At 33.3% G+C, this 20,423-nt stretch overlaps 1 protein-coding gene across 1 annotated transcript in view; it reads left to right on the plus strand.

Moving 5' to 3' along the window:
• Positions 1-11,855: 11,855 nt before the first annotated feature.
• The window catches only part of CUNH6orf58 (chromosome unknown C6orf58 homolog), a 15,759-nt gene continuing 7,191 nt past the window's right edge, over positions 11,856-20,423 (plus strand). The window contains exons 1-4 of the mRNA XM_039882241.1: positions 11,856-12,156; positions 15,660-15,746; positions 17,195-17,379; positions 18,577-18,677. Coding sequence (XP_039738175.1) covers positions 11,856-12,156; positions 15,660-15,746; positions 17,195-17,379; positions 18,577-18,677 — 674 coding nt within the window. The remainder of the gene's footprint in view (positions 12,157-15,659; positions 15,747-17,194; positions 17,380-18,576; positions 18,678-20,423) is intronic.

Genomic DNA, 20,423 nt, shown 5'->3' on the forward strand with positions numbered 1-20,423 from the left:
AAGAAAGGGTTTATTAGGCCATTGCTAGCAAAAAAAAGAAGACTGGTTTTAGGGCATGGCATCTAAACTACCAGGAGCGTGGCTCGTGGCTGGGGGTGGGGCGGCGGGAAGACAAACATGTCCATTGTCCTGGAGTTTTGCAAGCATTTTTTATACATCAAATAGTGGGGAGAAAGATGTAAGCCATTCTGAAAGAACTTACAATGGACAAAGTGGGTAAGAAAAGATGAAGCAGGGTTTGTCCTGGGATAGGCGTAGCAGAGTCTATACCAGAGACTATAAACGCATGTGTAAATAAGAAACGGAGCCTCCTGAGGTTTGATGGCGCCTGGCTATTTTCTCTTTTTAGATAATCTCAGAAACAGCCACCTGGAGGTAAATTTTATAATTCCAACATGCAAGAAGGAGTGTGAGCAATCTTTTGTTGTTTTTGCACAGCAGTTGTTAATTGATTAACATTTTTTTTGTCTTCCTTCCACTCTCTGGCTTCCTTCCACTCTCTGGTAATTTAATTTAGGACATTTCAGAATTTTTTCTTGCCAGTTGATATGATGCTGTTCCACGTAAACCTATATACTGTGTAATGAATAAAATACCTATTTTTAAATATTTCATAAAATATAGTAAAAGAAGTCCTTTTGCAGTCTACTAAAGTTGTTCTTTATCTGATACGTGTAGTTTTAAAATCCCATTTTATAGAGTTACTTATATTTTCTTCATCCCATCACAATCTGTTTTCCAGAGAAAAATTAAATCTTATTATAAAGACACTAGTTAAACTGGACTGCTCTTACAGAATACTTTTCTGTGTCATTTCCTCTTTCACATTTGTATTGCACTTTTCTTAGCTTATAAATTTTTTTAAATAAAATTTTCTGTTTTAAATTTAGTTTTCCTAATGTCCTGCCTAAAAACATCATCATATTTTTAAAATTAGAAACAATCTTACCAGTTGCTTTTGTTCATAAAATTAATTATAACTTTTGAAAATATTCTTATGGTAAAATGGGGCCACATGTCAAAAACTAGGCTCATCTTAAATGTTCAAAGTTGCTTAACATTAGAAAAAAATGCATTAATTTAATTCACTATATTTATAGGTTAAAGGAATAAAATAACTTACACTAGATGCAAATCATTGGATAATATTCAACCTCAATAAACAATACAAGTGTTCTTAACAATCACTGAGTAAACATGAATTTCCTTTTTGTGATAAACATGAATTTCCTTTACCTGAGGCCTATAGTAAACATGATTACTGATAATGGAAATATTCTATTTAAATTCAGGAACCAGATAAGAATGTCATATCCCCCATACAATTCAGCATTTTATTGGAGGTTCTAATCAGTATAATTATAAATAAATATAAATAATATATAAAGATTGGAGAGATGAATAAAAATTGCCTTGTCAAGGGCAAACAAATTAATTTAGTAAGCCAAAGATTTTATTTCTGCCCAATTTATTAATTTCTTATCAATTTGATAATACCCAGATTAAAAATTTCTTCCTAGGTATTCTCTTCTTCCTTGTCCTCTCAAGGTCAAATGTATATTCTTGAAAACTTTCAAGCCCACATCCCTCCATGTACACCTGGTAAACTAGTGGAAGTAATTAAGTTCTATAATCTGGGTCAATCCTATGCAAGTAGCTATACAAATGAACTCTCACTTAAATCCTTGATGTAAATGGGAGTTAAGTGTGTGTCTCACTTCAACTTCCTTTAGTGAAGATATTGAATCTCCTCTAGGTATTCACCAATATTATAAGTAGCATCATTTTTTAAATTGACATTCTCTTTACCGAACAAGTGACAGTGCAGGCACAATGAGTCTTCCTCTGAGAAATTTGACTTCCTTACTTAGGTTAAGAAATTTTTCAAATCCTGGTAATGGTATAGGATGGATGGGATGCTTCCTAATCATTTTATATCTCAACTTGGCACTTATAAATGTCTTCACGGGTAGCTCCTTCATATCTTGCTGGCTTGGCGTATTTCTACAGATGAGAGACACTGAGAAAATTTTTGAGTTTCTATCCTTCCCCCATAGAAAAATTTGGGATATTGGGAGGATTGGCTACTACTTCGCATCATCTGATTTTCTATCCATATTCCTCCAATGCTGTTCACCTTTTCCCCAATTCAGAGCTCATCTTATACAGTCTGTGGTAGTAGGGCAATTGGTCTTGTCTTTTTAAACATTTAGAATTTCTCTTTTGTCCCACACTAAAGTAGTAATTTTTGGAGCCAGAAGAAGATACATTTTTCTTTCACATATCTGTATGACTGCCAGAAAAAAAGAACAAACTGAATGTCTCAAATTATTAGTTTTCACAAAGTAAAAGTTTATTATTTCATCCACCACTATCATCATGAAAACAAATGTTTGAAAACAGCAAATGCATATAAAAATTTAGTTTTTATCTTTAGATTTCAACATGCCAAATTGTGTTTTTCTTTGTATTTACACTACTTTGTGATTTCTGATTTCCCTGAATCTGTGATTTGGTATCTCTAATTTTGAAAATTCTCAGCTATTATCTAAATATTTAAATATTTCTTATTTCTCTTTATCTATCTCTTTTCTTCTGAGACTCCAATTAGATATATGGAGGATCATTTGAAATTGTCTCCTTAGAAGGACTTATTGTCCAAAATTTTATTTATTTAATTGTCGAGACTGCAAGCTCTGAGCTCTCTGATGCTATCCTAGATGCCACGTGGGTTTGTTTTTAACTCATTTTCTCCGTCTTTTTTTCTTTTCCATTTCTATCGGTCTATCTTTAAGTTCAATTACTATTTTTTCTTATGCCGTTGTTCATCCTGATAGCAGTTCTATTTCAGAAATTCTTCATCTCCGATAGTATGCTTTTTATTTCCAGCATTTCCATTTAAGCTTTTGAAAAATTCCCTGCCTTTGATAAAATTCCTCATTTCTTTGTAAATGTTTTCCATCTTAAATTCTTTAACATATTCATCAAATATATTTAAAGTCCTTCTCTGATAACTCTAATGCCTATGCCATCTCTGAGTCTCTTTGTTTCGATTAATTTATCTCTTGACAACAGTTCATTTTTATTTTCCTTGATTTTTTGTATTCCTGATAATAATTAAATACATTTAGAACTATGTATAAAATAATAGGATAATTGCTAAAATCTATGCTTTTATGTGTTTTCTACCACAAAGCACAGTAGATAAAGGGAACCCGATTATGACAATCTAGCTGAGTAGAGGAGGCAGATGACAGAGTTCAGGGAAGAGAAGGCAGCTGGAACTTACACAGCAGAGTATCAGAGAGGAGGAAATTATTCAGAGAGGCCTCTAGAAATCTGCATAGGTATTCTCCTGAGTTTATTCCTTAATACAACCTAGGCAAGCCTAAGGTTAAACAACAAAAGGCAGGGCAAAAACAATTTCAGGTAGCTGAAGATTAATAATTTCTAGGAAGAAAGCCGAAGCTTAATAATTTCCAGGACGAAAGAGCACTGAACATGGTATTCATGCAGAAACTATAACAGACAATTTTTTCTTCATTTGAAAAAAATTCCTTTAAAATGTGACTGTTTAAATCAAAAATAATAATTAGTTTGGGGATTATAACATATGTAGAAGTAAAATGTATAAGCAGAGTAGCACAAAGGCTCAGAGATGTTGGGTCTCTCCCACCCTATTCGAGTAGTCTCACTACCACTAGATGAGAAGCAAGCGTAGACCATATATGTCACCTGAAGCCTGGGGCATTCTGGGACTTGGAGTCCAATTCTTTTTCTTTGCTCACTGCATGACTGAAAGTGTCTACCGTTCAGTACTTTGTGTGTTTGCAGGCCATGGAAGGGTAGTGAGGTGGCCAGAACATGGTTGTACGAGAGAGTGTAGGTGATAGTGGCAAGCCATAGACTATCCTCCAGTTGTGTCCAACCTAGAGAATTCTGGTTACCATGAACACATGGGTGCCACTAGCCAAGGTGTCCTTCCTGGCATATCAGTACTTTCATGCCTTAAAAATCAAGAAAAATTATTTACCTCTGTGTGATACAAACCAGTCTTCAACTTCTGTTGAACTTCAAGTTGTTCCCAACTATACTATTTATCCTCAGAATAAGGACAAGTTATGGGGAATGAACATGGAGAGGTTTGCAGATGAAATGTCCGACAGGGCCTTCTGCAGCAGTTCATCTAATGCAATTGGCTACTAAACAGGAAGAGGAAATCTGCATCTGTCTAGTGGAGAAAGCTGCTCAAACGGGAGCTCATCCTCTCTCAGGAGCTTGCCGTAATTCATGTGCTTTTGAAGAACTGTTCCCAGACTGGAAGGACGATGAGGACTTCACTTAATACTTCTATAGCAGAAGACAGACTTGGAATATTAACAGAGATATATAGAATTCCTATGTCCTATCATTCATGTCTTTCAGTGAATAATCATAGCAATTACATTTTATACTTGGGACATTTAGTGAGCTGGATGAAAGAACAAACAGAAGCCCTTAATGTTGAAATATACCTTAGTTATGTTGCTGTGAGGTCCTTTTTCAGTACATACAATATTGTCAGAATACACCTCTTTTTCAAGTACTGTTGAAATATTCTCAAAGATAAACCATATAGTTAACTGAAAACAAAACAAAACTAGTCTTGATATAGATAAAATGACTTAAAATATGCCATATATTCCTTAAAATAGCCAATTTTAGGGATTGCAGAATTAAATTAGAAAACAATACAAGAAAGATATCTGTAATATTCACCAAATATGTAAAAAAAATTAAAAACTCACTTTTAAATATATCATAAGCCAAAAGAAAAAAACAATGTAAATTAGAAAGAATTTTGTAGTCAATAAAAATGAAAGCATGATATATCAAAATTTGTAGGGAGAAGCTAAAGCAGTGCTTAGAAGAAAATACATACTTATGTAAAAAATTTTGAAAGTTCCAAAGTTAATGATCTAAAATGTCTTCTGAAACTGTAAAAAGGGCAGTTAAACACAAAGTAAATTTTTAAAAAAAGAAAACACTAAAGAGTGCAAATCAGTTAAATACAAAATGAATGAAAAACAGAGAAAATCAATGAAACCAGTAATTTTCAAAAATATCAATACAATTGATAAATATGCAGTTTAATTGTTAAAGAAAAGAGGACACAAATGCCCAGTATCAGAACTAAGATGGGATATCACTACATATTTTACTGACATTTAAAAAATAATAACATGAAAAAGTTTATGCCAACAAGTTTGAAACAGAAAAAAGCTGATACATTTATTTAAATATTAAAACATGAACTGGCATAAAAATAAAGAAAAAATCTGAATAGCCATATACAAAATAAAGAAATTGAAGGAGTAAATAAAAAAAAATTTTTTTCACCTACGCCCAATAAAAACTTTTCAGGCCCCGATATTTTCATTAGCGAATTATCTCAGACATCTAATGGAAAAATAATACATCTTACATAAACTTGTTCTGAAAATAACAGAAGAGACAATAATTCTCAAATCATTTATCAGGCCTACATTATCCCGTTATCATCGCCAAAAACAAGAACAGAAAATTGCAAACCAGTGTGCTTCCTGAACAGATATAGAAACACTAATTGTATTGATAGCAAACTGAATCCAGCAATATACAAAAAGGGTCCTACATTATGAACAAATACGGCTCATTCCAGCATAGAAGCTTAATTTAATCTTTGAAATTAATATAATTCACTGTATTAACAGGATTTGGGAGAAAAAAGTAAGATTATCTTCATAGGTTTAGAAATATCACTTAACAAAATTTTGCACATAAGGAGACTAGGAATAGAAGAGTACTTTCACATTGTGAAAAAGTAGATCTGTGAAAAATCTAAAGGTAACATTATATTTAAGGGTAAGAATTATATTTTACTTAGGACCAGAATCAGAGCAAAAGTGTTCACTTTTACTACATCTAATCTATATTTTATTGGAAGTTGTATAATAAAATAACAAAAATAAAATTGTGCAGGCTGGAAATAGAAAATAAATTGTCTTCTTCTTAGACAATAGGATTTCATACACAAAATGTTAAGAAAATTTAAAAAGAAGCTGTTACATAAATTTAACAAGACCAAAAGATATTAAAGCAATACACAATCGTGAATTATATTTCTATATATTAACAATGAACAATTGTAGAATTATATTAATTTTAAAAATCTATTCACATTAGTATCCCTGATGTCAAATAGAGATACATTTATTAAAATATATGCAAACTATAAATACTGACAATGATAAGTATTGCTGAGAAAATCAGAGAAGTCATAAATGAAAAGATCTCTCATAATTATCAATTGGAATGAAACCTCAGTAAGGTTAAAATTTCAATTCTCAAATTCAATGCAGTCCTAATTAAAAATCCCAGCAGACTTTTCCTAGAAACTACAAAAGAGTGAATTTATTAGAAAGAAATGGAAATTAATTTAAAATGATAAATATGCACATATTTATAGAGCACCAAAACATGTGAAACGAAATGTAATGAAATTAAAGGGAGAAATTAACAATTCAACAATATTAGCTAGAATTTCAATATCACACTCTCAATAATGGGTACAAAAACTAGAAAGAAAATTAAGAACAACCCAGAAGAATTAATCAACACTATCAACCAATTGAACATAACTCAAGTCTACAGAACACTACACACAACAGCAGAAAACACATTTCATATATGGAATGGTAATAATCAGACATAATTAAATCTAACTAAGTCTTAAAAATAATGAAATACACTACATATAATAGTTTTGTAATGGAACGAATTTGTATACATTGACACTTTATAATATACTTTAGGTTGCATATGAATATGGATTGATTTATTTATGAATTCTGTTTATATTTCAACATCATGAAAGCCAGACCTTATATGAACATAAATGGCACTGTAACAATGTATGTTCAAAGTTGCCAAATGGTGGTAAAATTACTTGAGCTTAAAAGGAGAATAATTCCCAGTGTAGACATGAGAAGCTTCAGAGAGGAGAATTGATTGTGGTGTGTGTTAAAGGTAGGTTAACATTTTAAAATGGTGAGCAGAAAGGAAGCTAAGTCCCGCAAAGAAAAGTATCCTAATCAAAAGGAAAGCATTCCTTCAGCATGTATGGGAAACATAATGCTTACTTTGATTGAGAGAGGTACTTTTCAAAAAGTGTTAAAGCCCAGAATATGGCATTCTTGAATACCAAACTGAAACATTAGAGTTAAAGAAGTTTGATTAAAAATCTTGAAATCCTAAGAAAAGTGACTTTGAAATCATGATTCTGTAGAATGGTCCCAAACTGACTCACTAGGAATTCTTTCTCCTCTTTTCCAAATGCCTTATAGTTACCTTAATGGTGAAAAATTAATAAATCTCAGTAGTGTTTCAGTCTTTAATATCCTAGGGTTTTGCAGTTTTCAGAATTCTCGTTTGGAATGTTTTCTTTCTAATTTTGCTTGGTTACTTATTCTTCGCCATGTTTCCAAAATGCTTAGTTACTTATTCTTGAATATTCTGCAAAGAAGTCTTTCATGACTCTTAGTCTGAATTAGGTTCTTTTCTTATTGCATTATCTCTAGAATATAATATATATGAAAAGACTGATTCATCCAGGCAGCTTTGTTATTATGTGAACTTGGTTTAATTGTTTAATGTAAATATAAAATACTAAAGATAGATGAATGAATAAAGATAATGTGACATATATAAATAATTGATTTATTGTGGTGATCATTTTCCTATATATACAAATATTGAATTATGTTGCACACCTGAATCTAACATAATGTTACATGATAAATATACCTCAATAATAACAAAACAAAGATTGCAATCACACTCCTATTTTGAATTCTTTGACTGACAGAAAAATTTCTGAAAAAATGTTAATGTTAATATAGATAATTATGAAGATAGTTTTGATGATGATTTTTTTTAAAACACTGGAAAAATTGAATAGATTATATTGTGAATATGTATAATAATTTAATTGCTGACCTTGAAAAATATGCTTTTAGTAAGAAAATAGTTTCAGAAGTTTATTTGAAGAGAGACAGCATAGATATAAACCTGTGTTGATCAATAAATAGAGGGCACTGAAAGAAGTTTTTAAGAAGATTGCCTATCAAGTGCTGTTCCATACCTGAAAGTCCTGTTTCTGGTATATCGTCAGATATCTAATAACAATCTAACGACAATGATTATGTCAACGTTGGTGAACTCTATTTCTCAGTGTTCTCAAACATCAAGATTTAATGAGTATTTTAGATAAATTTTTATGTTTAATGAGTATTTATTCATTAAATATTCATCAAACCTACACATATTTAAAGATCTTAGATTAAACCTGAATTATGTTTTTTATTAAAAAAATAAGAAGTACTAGAATATTTATAATCAATAGTTATCCTACCATTTCATTTAATGGTCTAATATTATATAAATAAACCACAATACTATTAATAGTCTTTATTTAACTTATGTGTGAATGCTCATACATTTCACTGCACAAACTTTAATATGTTTGATTATAAGATGTTGACTCAGATTCTATTTGAGTTTACATAAATATTATTCACATTTTTTTACTTTTTTCTTTTTTTTCTTAAAGAAATTCCTTTAACATTCTTGTAATACTGTTCTCGTAGTGATAAACTCCTTTAGTTTTTTCTTGTCTGGGAAGCTCTTTACCTGTTCGTCAGTTCTAAATAATAGCTTTACTGGGTAGAGTATTCTTGGTTGTATGTCCTTTTTTTCTTTTATCACTTTGAATATTTTCTGCCAATCCATTTCGGCTTGCAAAGTTTCTGCTGAGAAATCAGCTGACAGTCTTATGGGAGCTCTATGGTAGGTAGCTAACTGCTTTTCTCTTGATGCCTTTAGGGTTCTCTCTTTTTTTTTTAAACTTCGGCATTTTAATTATGATGTGTCTTTGCGTGGGCCTTTTTGAGTTCATCTAGTTTGGGACTTTCTGTGCTTCCTGGGCTTGTATATCTATCTATTTTCTTCACTAGATTAGGGAAGTTTTCTGTCATTATTTCTTCAAATAGATTTTCAATTCATTGCTCCCTCTCTTCAATTCCTTGTGCTCTCCCTTCTCCTCCTGGTATTCCTATGGTGTGAATGTTGGTATGCTTGATGTCGTCTCAGAGGCTCTTTAAACTAACCTCATATTTTTGGATTTTTTTTTTTTTTGATATTCTGATTGGATGTTTTTCACTACTTTAGCTTCCAAATTGCTGATTCAACCCTCTGCTTCTTCTAATCTCCTGTTAATTCCCTCTAATGTAATCTTTATTTCAGTTATTGCATTCTTTATTTCTGATTGGTTCTTTTATGTTTTCAATCTCCATTTTTATGTTTCCTAACTTTGTTAAAGTTCTCACTGAGATCATAGAGCATCCTTATAACCCGTGTATTAAACTCTGCATCTGATAAATTATTTGTCTCCATTTTGTTTAGTTCTTTATTTGAAGCTTTGATTTGTTCTTTCATTATGGACATATTTCTTTGTCTTTCTATTTTGGCTGTTTTCCTGTGTTTGTTCCTATGTATTGGATAGAGCTACTATGTCTCCCGGTCTTAGAGTGGTCTTATGTAGTAGGTGTTCTATGAGGCCCAGTGGTGCAGTATCTCAGATCACCTGGTGTGTGTCCTCCTTTTGCGGGCTGTGAATGGCCTCATATTGGTTGTTGTTTGCATGTCAATGAGAAGAATTGACCCACATGCTGATTGATTGTGAGGACTGGCCATGACTATACTGAAGGAGCTGTTGTGAAGGGGCTGACTCTACAGAGCAGGATTCACTTTAACAAGGCTCTGGTGCCTGATGAGTCTGACTTTTGGGTGTGTCATTTATGGAGGTGGCCAGGTGGTGTTCCAGCTCAGTCAGAAGTGGCCACTGGGTGGTCTGGCCCTGGGGCCTTCTGGGAGGGGCCTTGCTGCAGACTAAGTTCAGCCACTGCCTGTGCCCTGCTTGGAGCCACCTGGCATGAGCCATTAAGTGATCTGCAGATGTCTTCCACCTGCATTAAGCTTGAAGGTGCTTGGGAGAGGCACACTTGCAAACTAAGGCCAGCTGCCACTAGTACTGGGCTTGGGGATGCTTAGCAAGAGGTATGAGGCACACCAAGGACACATGCTACTTGTTTAGGGTTTGTGAACCTTTGAGAGATTATAGAAAAGTCCGCAGCATGATCCAAGACAGTCTGCTTGTATGGAAAAGCCACTGGAAGTGGCTTTGGTGTGCCCACAAGTTGGGTAGGTCAGGATCTTAGGGAATCACCAGGGCAGGGCTAATGGTGTTAACCAGGTTGATGGAAATTCAGATATGGTGTCTGCATGATCTTCATGATGGGATGAGGGAGGGTGCAACAAAGGAACAATGTCCTCTGCCAGGACTTTTGTGGCAGAAAGCTGCCACTCCTAGCCCTCACCCTGAAGTCAGACAATTCACTTTCTTCCCAGATGACCTGGTACCTTTGAGCTGCTTCCTGAGAGCTGGAGATCAGAGTGAGTGAGCCTGTCAGCAAGTAAATCCATGCATAGGCCCTTGAGGAGGAGTGCCCAGAACTTCCACAGACCTCCATTTCACTCAGCCACAATCTCCACTGGTTTTCGCAGCCAGAGTTTGTGAAGAATTCTATTCCCGGCTCTGGGCTGGGGACCTGAGTGTGAAGCTGGGCCCTCTACAGCTGAGATATTCCTCCTGATTCTCAGTCATCAACCATTTCACTACTCCTACCAGTGTCAATGTTTCTTCTTCTGTATAACCTTAGTTATAGGACTTCTTTTCAAATAGACTTTAAGTTCTGTAGGTTAGTTATAATTTTGATATAGTCATGAGAGGAGGCAAGCACAGTGTTTACCTACTCTGCCATCTTGACCAAAACTTCGGGTCTCTGAAGATTTTTGATCGGGATCTGTGTTCAAACATTCGTTAGAAGTACTCACAAGACTCAGCATATAGTCATACTCATAGTTAAGAGTCTTTACAGTGTTGTAACAAGGATACATAGCAGAATCATAAGGAAAAAGACACAGGTGAGTCTGGAGAAATACATGTGTAGGTTTTCATATGCTCTCTCCCTCCCCTAAATGGTCACACTATTTTTTTCAGCAATAAAACTATAGCAACATATGTGTGATATGCTTGCCCAGAGATGCCCATTAGAGACACAGTGCTCAAGCTGTTTATTGGGGACTGATCAGGTAGACATCCTCTGGTTTATTGGGAGTTGATCACATATAAAAAGTTTAGACTTTGCAAGGAAAGCAGATGTTAAGTATACACCATATTGATTGAACAGACTAGGAACAGTGAATTACTCTTGTCATTTAACTGTTGATTAGGAACTTTGAAGGCCAAGCACACAGATGCCAGCCAAAGATCAACCTTGCAAGTAGATTTTCTTTAATCGATAGCAACCTCAGGCCTGCTATATAAATTTTTTCCTGCAAAGATTAGTACATGTCTACATATTTAAATTTCCAGATAAATAAAGTCAAGATATATCTGCAGGAGTGTACTTAATAAGCATAAAAATACAGTGTAAATATAATAAGTTTCTAAAAGTATTTAAAATATTTACTCATTCAATATTAAAGTTTTTGATTGCTTTTTAAAACTATTATGTAAATGACAAACTGTATTTGTAATGTTATTCCACAAGAAAGGCATCTTGTTTTCGGTGGGAAGGCATTCTTATCTCTATTGTCTCCAGGGAAAACAACATAGTGTTGGTATGTTGGCCTACAATAAAAAATAAATACCAAACTTCTTCCTCCATTTCCCAATAAAAAGCCCTGCCACAATCTTAATTTCTAGCTTTGTCATAATGGCTTTCCTTCCTCTTTGGGTCTTTGTACTGGCAGGCTGCTTTTCTGTTTCTTTAGCAGAAGCATCCAATCTCTCAGACTTGTATCCCCCTCTGTGGGAGGAGAGTCCTAGCCAGTTCAGTGACTACAGGGTGGAGAATGGAAAGCACATTATTAATCCTTGGGTATATCCTGACAGAATAGGGGCATATAGAATCCTACTGAACAAGACAGCCAGTTATTTTGAAAAATTTGCACCAGAAAATGAACTAAATCTATTATGGGGATTGCCTCTGCAGCACGGCTGGCAATATAGTTCAGGTAAGAATGACTTTTATTTTTATTCTAATAATCTACCAGTATAACCATGTAGTAATTGGGAAATGGGACTCTGTATATACCACACAATGTTTTTGAAAATTGATTATTTTCTTTTCCCTCCTTCTCCCACATAACCATTCCTTTTCTCCTTCTTTTTCTCCGTAAATGCTTTTATGTGTTGCCTGTTTTAACTAGAAAGTTCAAAGGGGCACATAGTATAGTTGTCAAACACAAAAGACTTTACATCTAATCTATTAAGCATTGTACAAGTATTTATTGGACTTCTACTCAATGCCAGACTCCATTATAAGCACTGGATGAACAAAACAGTAAAGAAGATATACTTTAAAAACAGAATATGATGTAAAATTAATTTGAATCCTTTGAAGTTCTAATTGTGATTACCTATACATGATCATGGGGGTGATGGCAACAAGAGACATCATGTTCATAAGGGTGTTTCTCTGCAAATAATTCAATCATTTTGAAAATATGGTACATTCCAGTGTGACTCTTGCCCATTTCATACTGATAATACCACCAATAAATTAGTTCTGTTCTAATGGAAAAAAAAATATGGGGAGATCCAAGTTTATCTGAGATCTGAGCAGGGGTCACACACAGGATCTACTGAGTTTGGTAAGCTATTCATCTTTGTCAGGGGATGTCTTGAAACTCAGACTTACTCCTATTTATCTGGCTTTCCTTGGAGTCAAAAAGACCATGGTCCAAGGTGCCTGTAGGTCTGTGGTAGTTGGAGAATGAATTGGCTGGTAGATTAATGCCCTTCTTACTCTTTTATTACATTTACACATTAGGATCAAGCCTGACTAAACTCACTTAGTGATGGGCTTATATGTGCCCAGCATTTTGTAAGAGCAGTAAAGGTGGCAGGGTTTTAAATAAATATTTCAGACAGTTTCTCTGACATCAAAGATCTTACAACACAACTGGAACAAGAAATATATCAAAAATTAAACAGAGAACAATAAATAATAATTCTTGGATAAAAGTTAAAAGTGCAAGACAAGAAACAGCGGAATTAGCTGCAGGAATCAGAAAAAAATGAATTTGAACTATGACTTGTAATGTGGACAGAATTTCACTGGGAAAATAGAAGACTTTGCTGCTTATTGAAAATAACTGTTCACATTTAAAAAAAAATACTAGTGCCTAGGTCCACCACTAGAAATTTTTTCTGATTTAATAATATGAGAAATTAAACTAAAGGACAGAGCCTGGAAACAGCATGTTATAGGTATGTGTGATTGAGTGTACGTGTGGATGTGTGTGTATGTGTGTTAAAGGGTCAGGAAAAGGAAGAGAAGACCCAGAGAGAGGGTCTGAGGGGGAAGGTGTTGTTGGGTGATCAATGAAAGAGTAAATTAAAGCAAAATATTTACTGATATTTAAGAATTAATTTTATTGGAATATTAGGTAAATTTAGCTTAAGATTTAGGTTTGAGGTTTTAAGAAGTATAAAACTTCTTTAGTTTCTTGAATAAGTATGATTTTACTAAAAGTGTTTTTATAAGCCTTGTTGAGTATTTGGTTTATATGGGTTAAAGCAAGGTATTGGTTGCACTGGGTCAGATAATGTAGAGATAATCCAGATCTAAAATAAAGAATGTGGATGAGTGAATGTCCATGGTGAAGACTAGAAAGATTCTTCAAAGGGGAAAATAACATGACATGGGTTCGGATTGGATACAGAGGAAAGGGAAGAACTGAGTTGTTGAAATAAAAGAATAAGAAATTTTATTCCTCTGACAGAGAAAGAGATATTTAACCTTGCATGGGTATCAAAATCTGTGTACAATTTCAGCTATGTTCAGTTGGAGATGAGAAGAGATTGAATAGGACATATGCTCAAGTGAGAGTTTAGAGCTGAAGAATAATTGTTACCAACATTAAGGTGATATTCGAAAGTGTCATACAGGGTGAATTGTTTGAGAGAGTAAGTGACATCCAAAGGAGATGGAGTAATGGAAAGAGGAGGCAGAGCAACTCCCAAAGGAAATGAAAGAGAAGAAACAGAGGAATTTTATAGACTTATATTTAACAGTCTGGGGAACAGTCAAAAAATTTCACACTTCTAAAATTCATCCAGGTTAATAGCATTGACAAGTTCTTTATCAATCATTGCTTTGAGAATGAGCAGCTTAAGAAAAACTAGTTAATAAAGAACAATAAATGAAAAAAAAACCCAAAGATATAACTGAAAAAAAGATGAGCAGAACTCGCGCACACACACACGCACACACATACACACACTCACATACAAAGAATAAAGATGATGAAATTGTAGAGAAATGGAAGGAAAAGAAATTGAGTGCACAAGAGAAGGCGTAGACACAAAAGTAGAAGATACAACATATTGATCAGTAGAGGCATGAAGGCAAGGGAACAGATGGAGAAAGTCAATGAGAATGAGTCCTTGACTGACTTACTGGGAGCCAGGGAAAAGAAGACGTTAGCAGAACTGAGAGAATAAGTTGTAGATGAGTAAAGAAAGAAAAGAGCAAAGGCAAAGTAAAACAAAACAAAAAACTGGACTGGAAGTCAGTTGAAAAGGTGAAGCAAAATATGATAGAGAATCAGGAAGATGAACAAAGAATGAGCAAGGGAGGTAGGATTCGAAATTGATTCGAAAAGGCAAAGAGAGGGACTGAGAAAATATCAATCATCTTTTACTGAGGAAAAGAAAGACTATATTCATTGGAAGAAACACTTTTCATGTTCATTATCACTTGAAACATAACCTTTTGCTGTAGTTAATATTATTATCCTTCTTTTATAGATGAAGAAACTAAGGCATAAGTGCGAAGTTATTTAGTGTAGATGTACCTAGTAGATGACAGAGCAGAGATTTGGTTTGACAGTAGACCTCTTTTAATATGTGTGCATATTGCCTCCCTAATTTCGAAGGGAAGAAGAGAAGGTAGTAGAAGAGAGAAGAATACAAAAGTAGATAATATTCAAGACAAATAATTCAAAGCAGAAAATTGTGGTGATACTAGAGGACGAAAAAAACTGGTTCAGAAACAAGAAATGAAGGATATAAAGAGTGATAGGAAGATAAATACAAATCAGAAGAAATCAGGAGATAAATGTTTGAACAGACTGATGGTTGTCAGATGGGAGGGGGTTTAGGGTTGGGTGAAAAAGGTGAAGAGATTAAGAAGTACAAACTGACAGTTACAAAATAGTCACAGGGATATAAAGTACCACATTGGGAATATAGCCAGTAATGTAATAACTATGTATGGTGTCAGATGGGTACTAGACTTGGGGGAGATCACTTTGTAAGTTACATAAACGTCTAACCACTATGTTTTCCACCTGAAGCTAATATAATATTGAATATCAACTGTAATTGAAAAATAAAAAAAAAAGATAAATGTTTGTGTATCTTTGCAAATAAAATGTACAAAATTAAGTTACAATTATAACCAGTTTCAAAATGTGCATAATAAATAATGTGTGCATCCTCTCTTTTCTAGGCAGATTAGCTGATCCCAGCCAGAGCACAGACTGTGGCTACGAATCTGGAGATCATTTGTGCATCTCTGTGGACAGCTGGTGGGCTGGTAGGTTGATTTAAATAGTGAAATAGATGATAATTTTTATCCAACTCTCCACAAAAGTTTCAATATAAAATCTTATGGAAAGAGACAAAATAAAAACAGTTCTGTTTCTTTGTAAAAAAGAATCTATTTCATCATGTACCTTGTGGCCTTCACGTCATATTCTAGGACTTAACAGCCACAATATCAATAATAATTCCTTAGGACATAATCTGCTTTTCACAGAAGGACTGAAACAAGGAACTGCTAAGGATGATGGCCTCTGACAGACCAGCACTGGCAGTTAGGTGGGAGGTCCTACTAGTGATGGAGAGTCTCAGAATGAGAAAATGTGAGAAGTAAGAGAACAAGAAAATACTTTTTTTCCTTTTTCTCAGAGCAAATGTGTTTAACTTTTAAACCTGTAAAAATATGAGATTAATCTACCACAAATCATTTTGTCAATCAGTAATTTAAGCCTTCAGATATTTAATATTAAAATAATCAGAAAGTATTTTCTAATACTTTAATTTTATTTCATGTTCCAGTAGTGAAATTAATGTATAGACAATGTCTTAGAGAGAGTCTCAACAATTAGAAACAAGACCACATTAAATTTCTCTTCCTTGGAGTGACACACATCATATATACCTTTACGTATCTTTTTCTAATAAGACATTGATTGGTTCTTTTCAAAGACCCACAGATAGTCATGGCCACCAGTTTCTTTATTCTCAGATTGACTTAGTGGTTTGAAGTATTAGCCTGCTACTCCGGGGTGTGGGACTGTATTCATGAATACATGTCTAATAATGAAGAATGTTCTGCATTACCAGTGGGAATCAATATAATCGTTATAACCAACTATATTATAATGTTTAAATCTGCTGGAGTAGAATATGTGTAGAGAGAAATTTTTAAAAACTTAATTCATTTTCAATTTAGTTATCCAAAAGTCTATTGTAAACATTTATCCAACATTTTTGCTTTAATGACCTACTATAAGACAAGGACTTTGTGACATTATGATTGCACATTAAACTTGGTTAAATAAAATATAAAATGTCAATGCTATAACCACATTAAAATATTTTTTAAAAATCACATTTCACGGTAGAACCTCAGTTAGAGGTGTTGTATCATTCTGTATACAGGTAGATACCTACCTTCCTTTTTTAGTTAATACTTTGAAAAATGAATATTACTAAATCTATTGCAATTACTTTTGTTTTAAAATATCGTAGTCAACTACTTTAATCATATTTATTTATGATTATAGGTTTATTAACAAACCATGTTAAAATTATATTCATATATAATCCTTATGGAGATTTTCAATTCTTTTGGCAGTAATTGTTTTCATATATTTCTTGATCTGTGAGTTTTTGCTTAACAGTTTACAGATCACTTAAAAATATCCTCTATCACATTTATTAGTACTTGTAGTAATAATAGGTATTTTGCTTTTACAGACCTAAATTACTTTCTCTGTGCGTTACCCTTCCTTGCTGCGGTTGATTCTGGAATAATGGGGATATCATCAGACCAAGTCCTACTTTTGCCACCACCTAAAGATCAGAAGAAGTTTTGTCTTTCTGTTGCTACTTGTCAGTCATCTTTCCCTAAGGCAATGAAAAAGTGGAAAGACTTCTACCAGGTTCCTTTTTTAAATTTTGTAATTTATTCTCTTAAGAGGTAGTAAGATAATTTCTTTTTCTTGCATAATGATTTTGTTTAGGTTGTTGTTTATATTAAACAATATTTTTCTAAGTATAAAAATGTAAATTTTAAGCAAGTTATATTAATATTATTACATTGTAGCAGGGTCTTACATGTCATTAACATCTCTCAACAAATACAGCATTAACACAAAATCTATCCACTCGTCTCATCCTAAGCAAGTTGTAGGTAAATGTGAGAGCACACAGGATAGCTCACTGAATAAAAACATTATTCTGGTTAATTGAAACTTCAAGCCAACCCAGGGATAATTCTTGGGAGAAATATAATTAAGGAGTTGTGATTTTTTAAAATAGATTTAAAAAAATTAAAAAATATTTTCAATTATAGTTATATTCAATATTTTATTAGTTCAGGTGTACAGCATAGTAGTTAGACATTTATATAATTTACAAAATGGTCCCACCTGTAAGTCTAGTGCTCAGCTGAAACCATACTTAGTTATTGCAACATTATTCACTATATTCCCTATGCTGTAATTTACATCCCCATGAATATTTTGAAACTGTCAATTTGTACTTCTTAATCCCTTCACCTTTTTCACCCAATCCAGGGTTGATTTTAGGATAGTCATTAACTTATTTAAACTGAATTAATAAATGATCATACTTAGGTAGAACTAACAATTATATGGCAATCGAAACCAAATATTCAACGACCAAATAAAATACATTGTTTAAGCATAAACGTGGACTGTTAAAAAGATAGATTTACTAGTTCTATAGCTAATTAGTTCATTATTTTAGATATGCTTAAATTAAATATTCTAATAATTTCTCACCTTTTTTAATCTTAAACTTTCGTGATAATGTCAACTGTGGAAGTGGAGAAAAAAGTAATAAAAAAAAATCCTCCTGGCTAGTATAAAATACTGACTGTTGGGAAACTGTTTGCTATTTATTTCTTATAGATACATTCAATATTACTACTAATAACAGATAGTTATTATAAATTTTCAGAGTTAATAACTGATGGCTTACAAATTAATTCTTAAAAACAAAATTCTCCTCTCATGTAGAATATTGCTAATTGTAAATGTGAACAAGATTAAATTGTAGAGAGAGGAATTGTTATAGTTGCTAAAACATTAATCAATTTCTCTTCTTTACTATAGCACTTGAAGGTAGCTTCTAGTAGCTTTGAGGACTTGTTAGAGTACTTATGGGCTGCACATACCGCAACCTTGGAAAATACTTACAAATCATTTGAAGATAGGTAAGAACGAATCCCAAATTATTTTTTATTTAATACAGCCAATGATTTTTGGTTTTACTTATACTTTTTTTATTCTTCTGAAGTGACTGTCAATCTTCCTATTAAATAACATATCTAATCATTGGAACATTTAATGATGAGGTATAAATATTTTAGTATGAGCAGGCTTAAAAAGTGTTTTATGAAGAGGCAAAAATTTGAGAAGAAAAATTTCATATTAACCAAGCAACCAACCAACCAACAAGCAAATAAAACATGTAACCAATTTCACACTATTGAAAAAAAAGAAATTATATTCATTATTTTAATCACAGACACATAATATGATAGGTACATACTTGGGGAAAAAAAATCAATCAACATCAGTGTTAGCACATAAAAGAGTCTAGAATATTATTGGTCACTCCACATGTAAGCCTAGAGATATTTTTACACCTAGATGTCAAGGTGTAAGAATTATTTGTATTTAGGTGTGACTCACATCATATTAGTCAGGGTTCTTCAGAGAAACAGACCCAATAGAAGAGGAGAGAGAGAGAGAAAGATTATAAGGAATTCACTCCCATGATTATGGCGGCTGACAAGTCCATAAGCCAATGTTCAGCTCCAGTTCAAAGGCTAGATGCTGCTGCAGAACCAGCAAGAGCCTCTGTCCAAGTTTGAAGGCTATCAGACAAAGAAGTTTTCTCTTATTCGAGAAAAGATCAGCTTTTTGTTATATTCAGTCAACTGATTAGATGTAGCCCATCCACATTATGGAGGGAAATCTGCTTTACTTTTGTTTACTGATTTAAATATTAATCTCTTTCAAAAACACTCTCACAGAAACATCTGAAATATGTCTGGCCAAATATCTGAGCATTCTGTGGCCCAGTCAAGTTGGTGCATTAAATCATCACAGATGCTATCTAGGGGTGTAGCGGGTCACCTAGAGGGAGGTATGGGGTAGAAATCTGGCTATGGTAAAAAAATAGGAACAGAAAAACTTAAGGCTCACATTTATTGTATAAGTAAATTTGTAAATCTGGGCAGGAATATTTGAGTACTTCAAATTCCATTGGTTGGTATCTCTCTCACCTACTCCACCATCCAGCAAGGTAAATAAATCACCGGATAGCAGATTTGAAGCACATTTCTTCTCTACCTATTGGTATGGCTTCAACAACTAGGTATTAAATTTGGCAACAGAGGAGCTTTTTCCCATAACAGTGTCAGTGATATGATTTGGGGCTACAGCCATCACAACAGTTGAAATTCAACTGTTCTTTCTATTCCGATGACAGAAAACAGGCTTGAGTCTATTAGACAAGGATTTCAAGTTGGAATTGTCAACCTCAAGATTTGACTGTTAGCAAGTCATAGTTCTAGATTTCTTTTTCATTTACAGATTTTTTTCAGGTTTATTTAGAGGATGCAAATTTGTGCATAGGAAACATAAGAGCACTTTAGTTAAAATTCAAGGATATTATAGAATTTGTTTTCTTATAGTGTATTTTCTTTCTTTTATGGACTTAGAATTTTAAGCTGATTATATTTATTCCTATTTATGTAATAAAATTGCTTTTGAAAGAAATATCATATTTTTAACAGGCCAAGTTAATTTATAACTTGCTCCAAAATCACAGAGCATATAATTTTTTTAGTGAATAAGTTTAAATCTGTATTTGACCATTTTGATCACGAGCATATAAACCAAAAAAAAAAAAAAAATCAATTTTCTGATATTATTGGAAGGACTTTCTTCTC

Source organism: Pteropus medius, unplaced genomic scaffold (assembly GCF_902729225.1).
Source record: "Pteropus medius unplaced genomic scaffold, Ma_sr-lr_union100, whole genome shotgun sequence".
In the NCBI taxonomy this organism is placed as follows: domain Eukaryota; kingdom Metazoa; phylum Chordata; class Mammalia; order Chiroptera; family Pteropodidae; genus Pteropus; species Pteropus medius.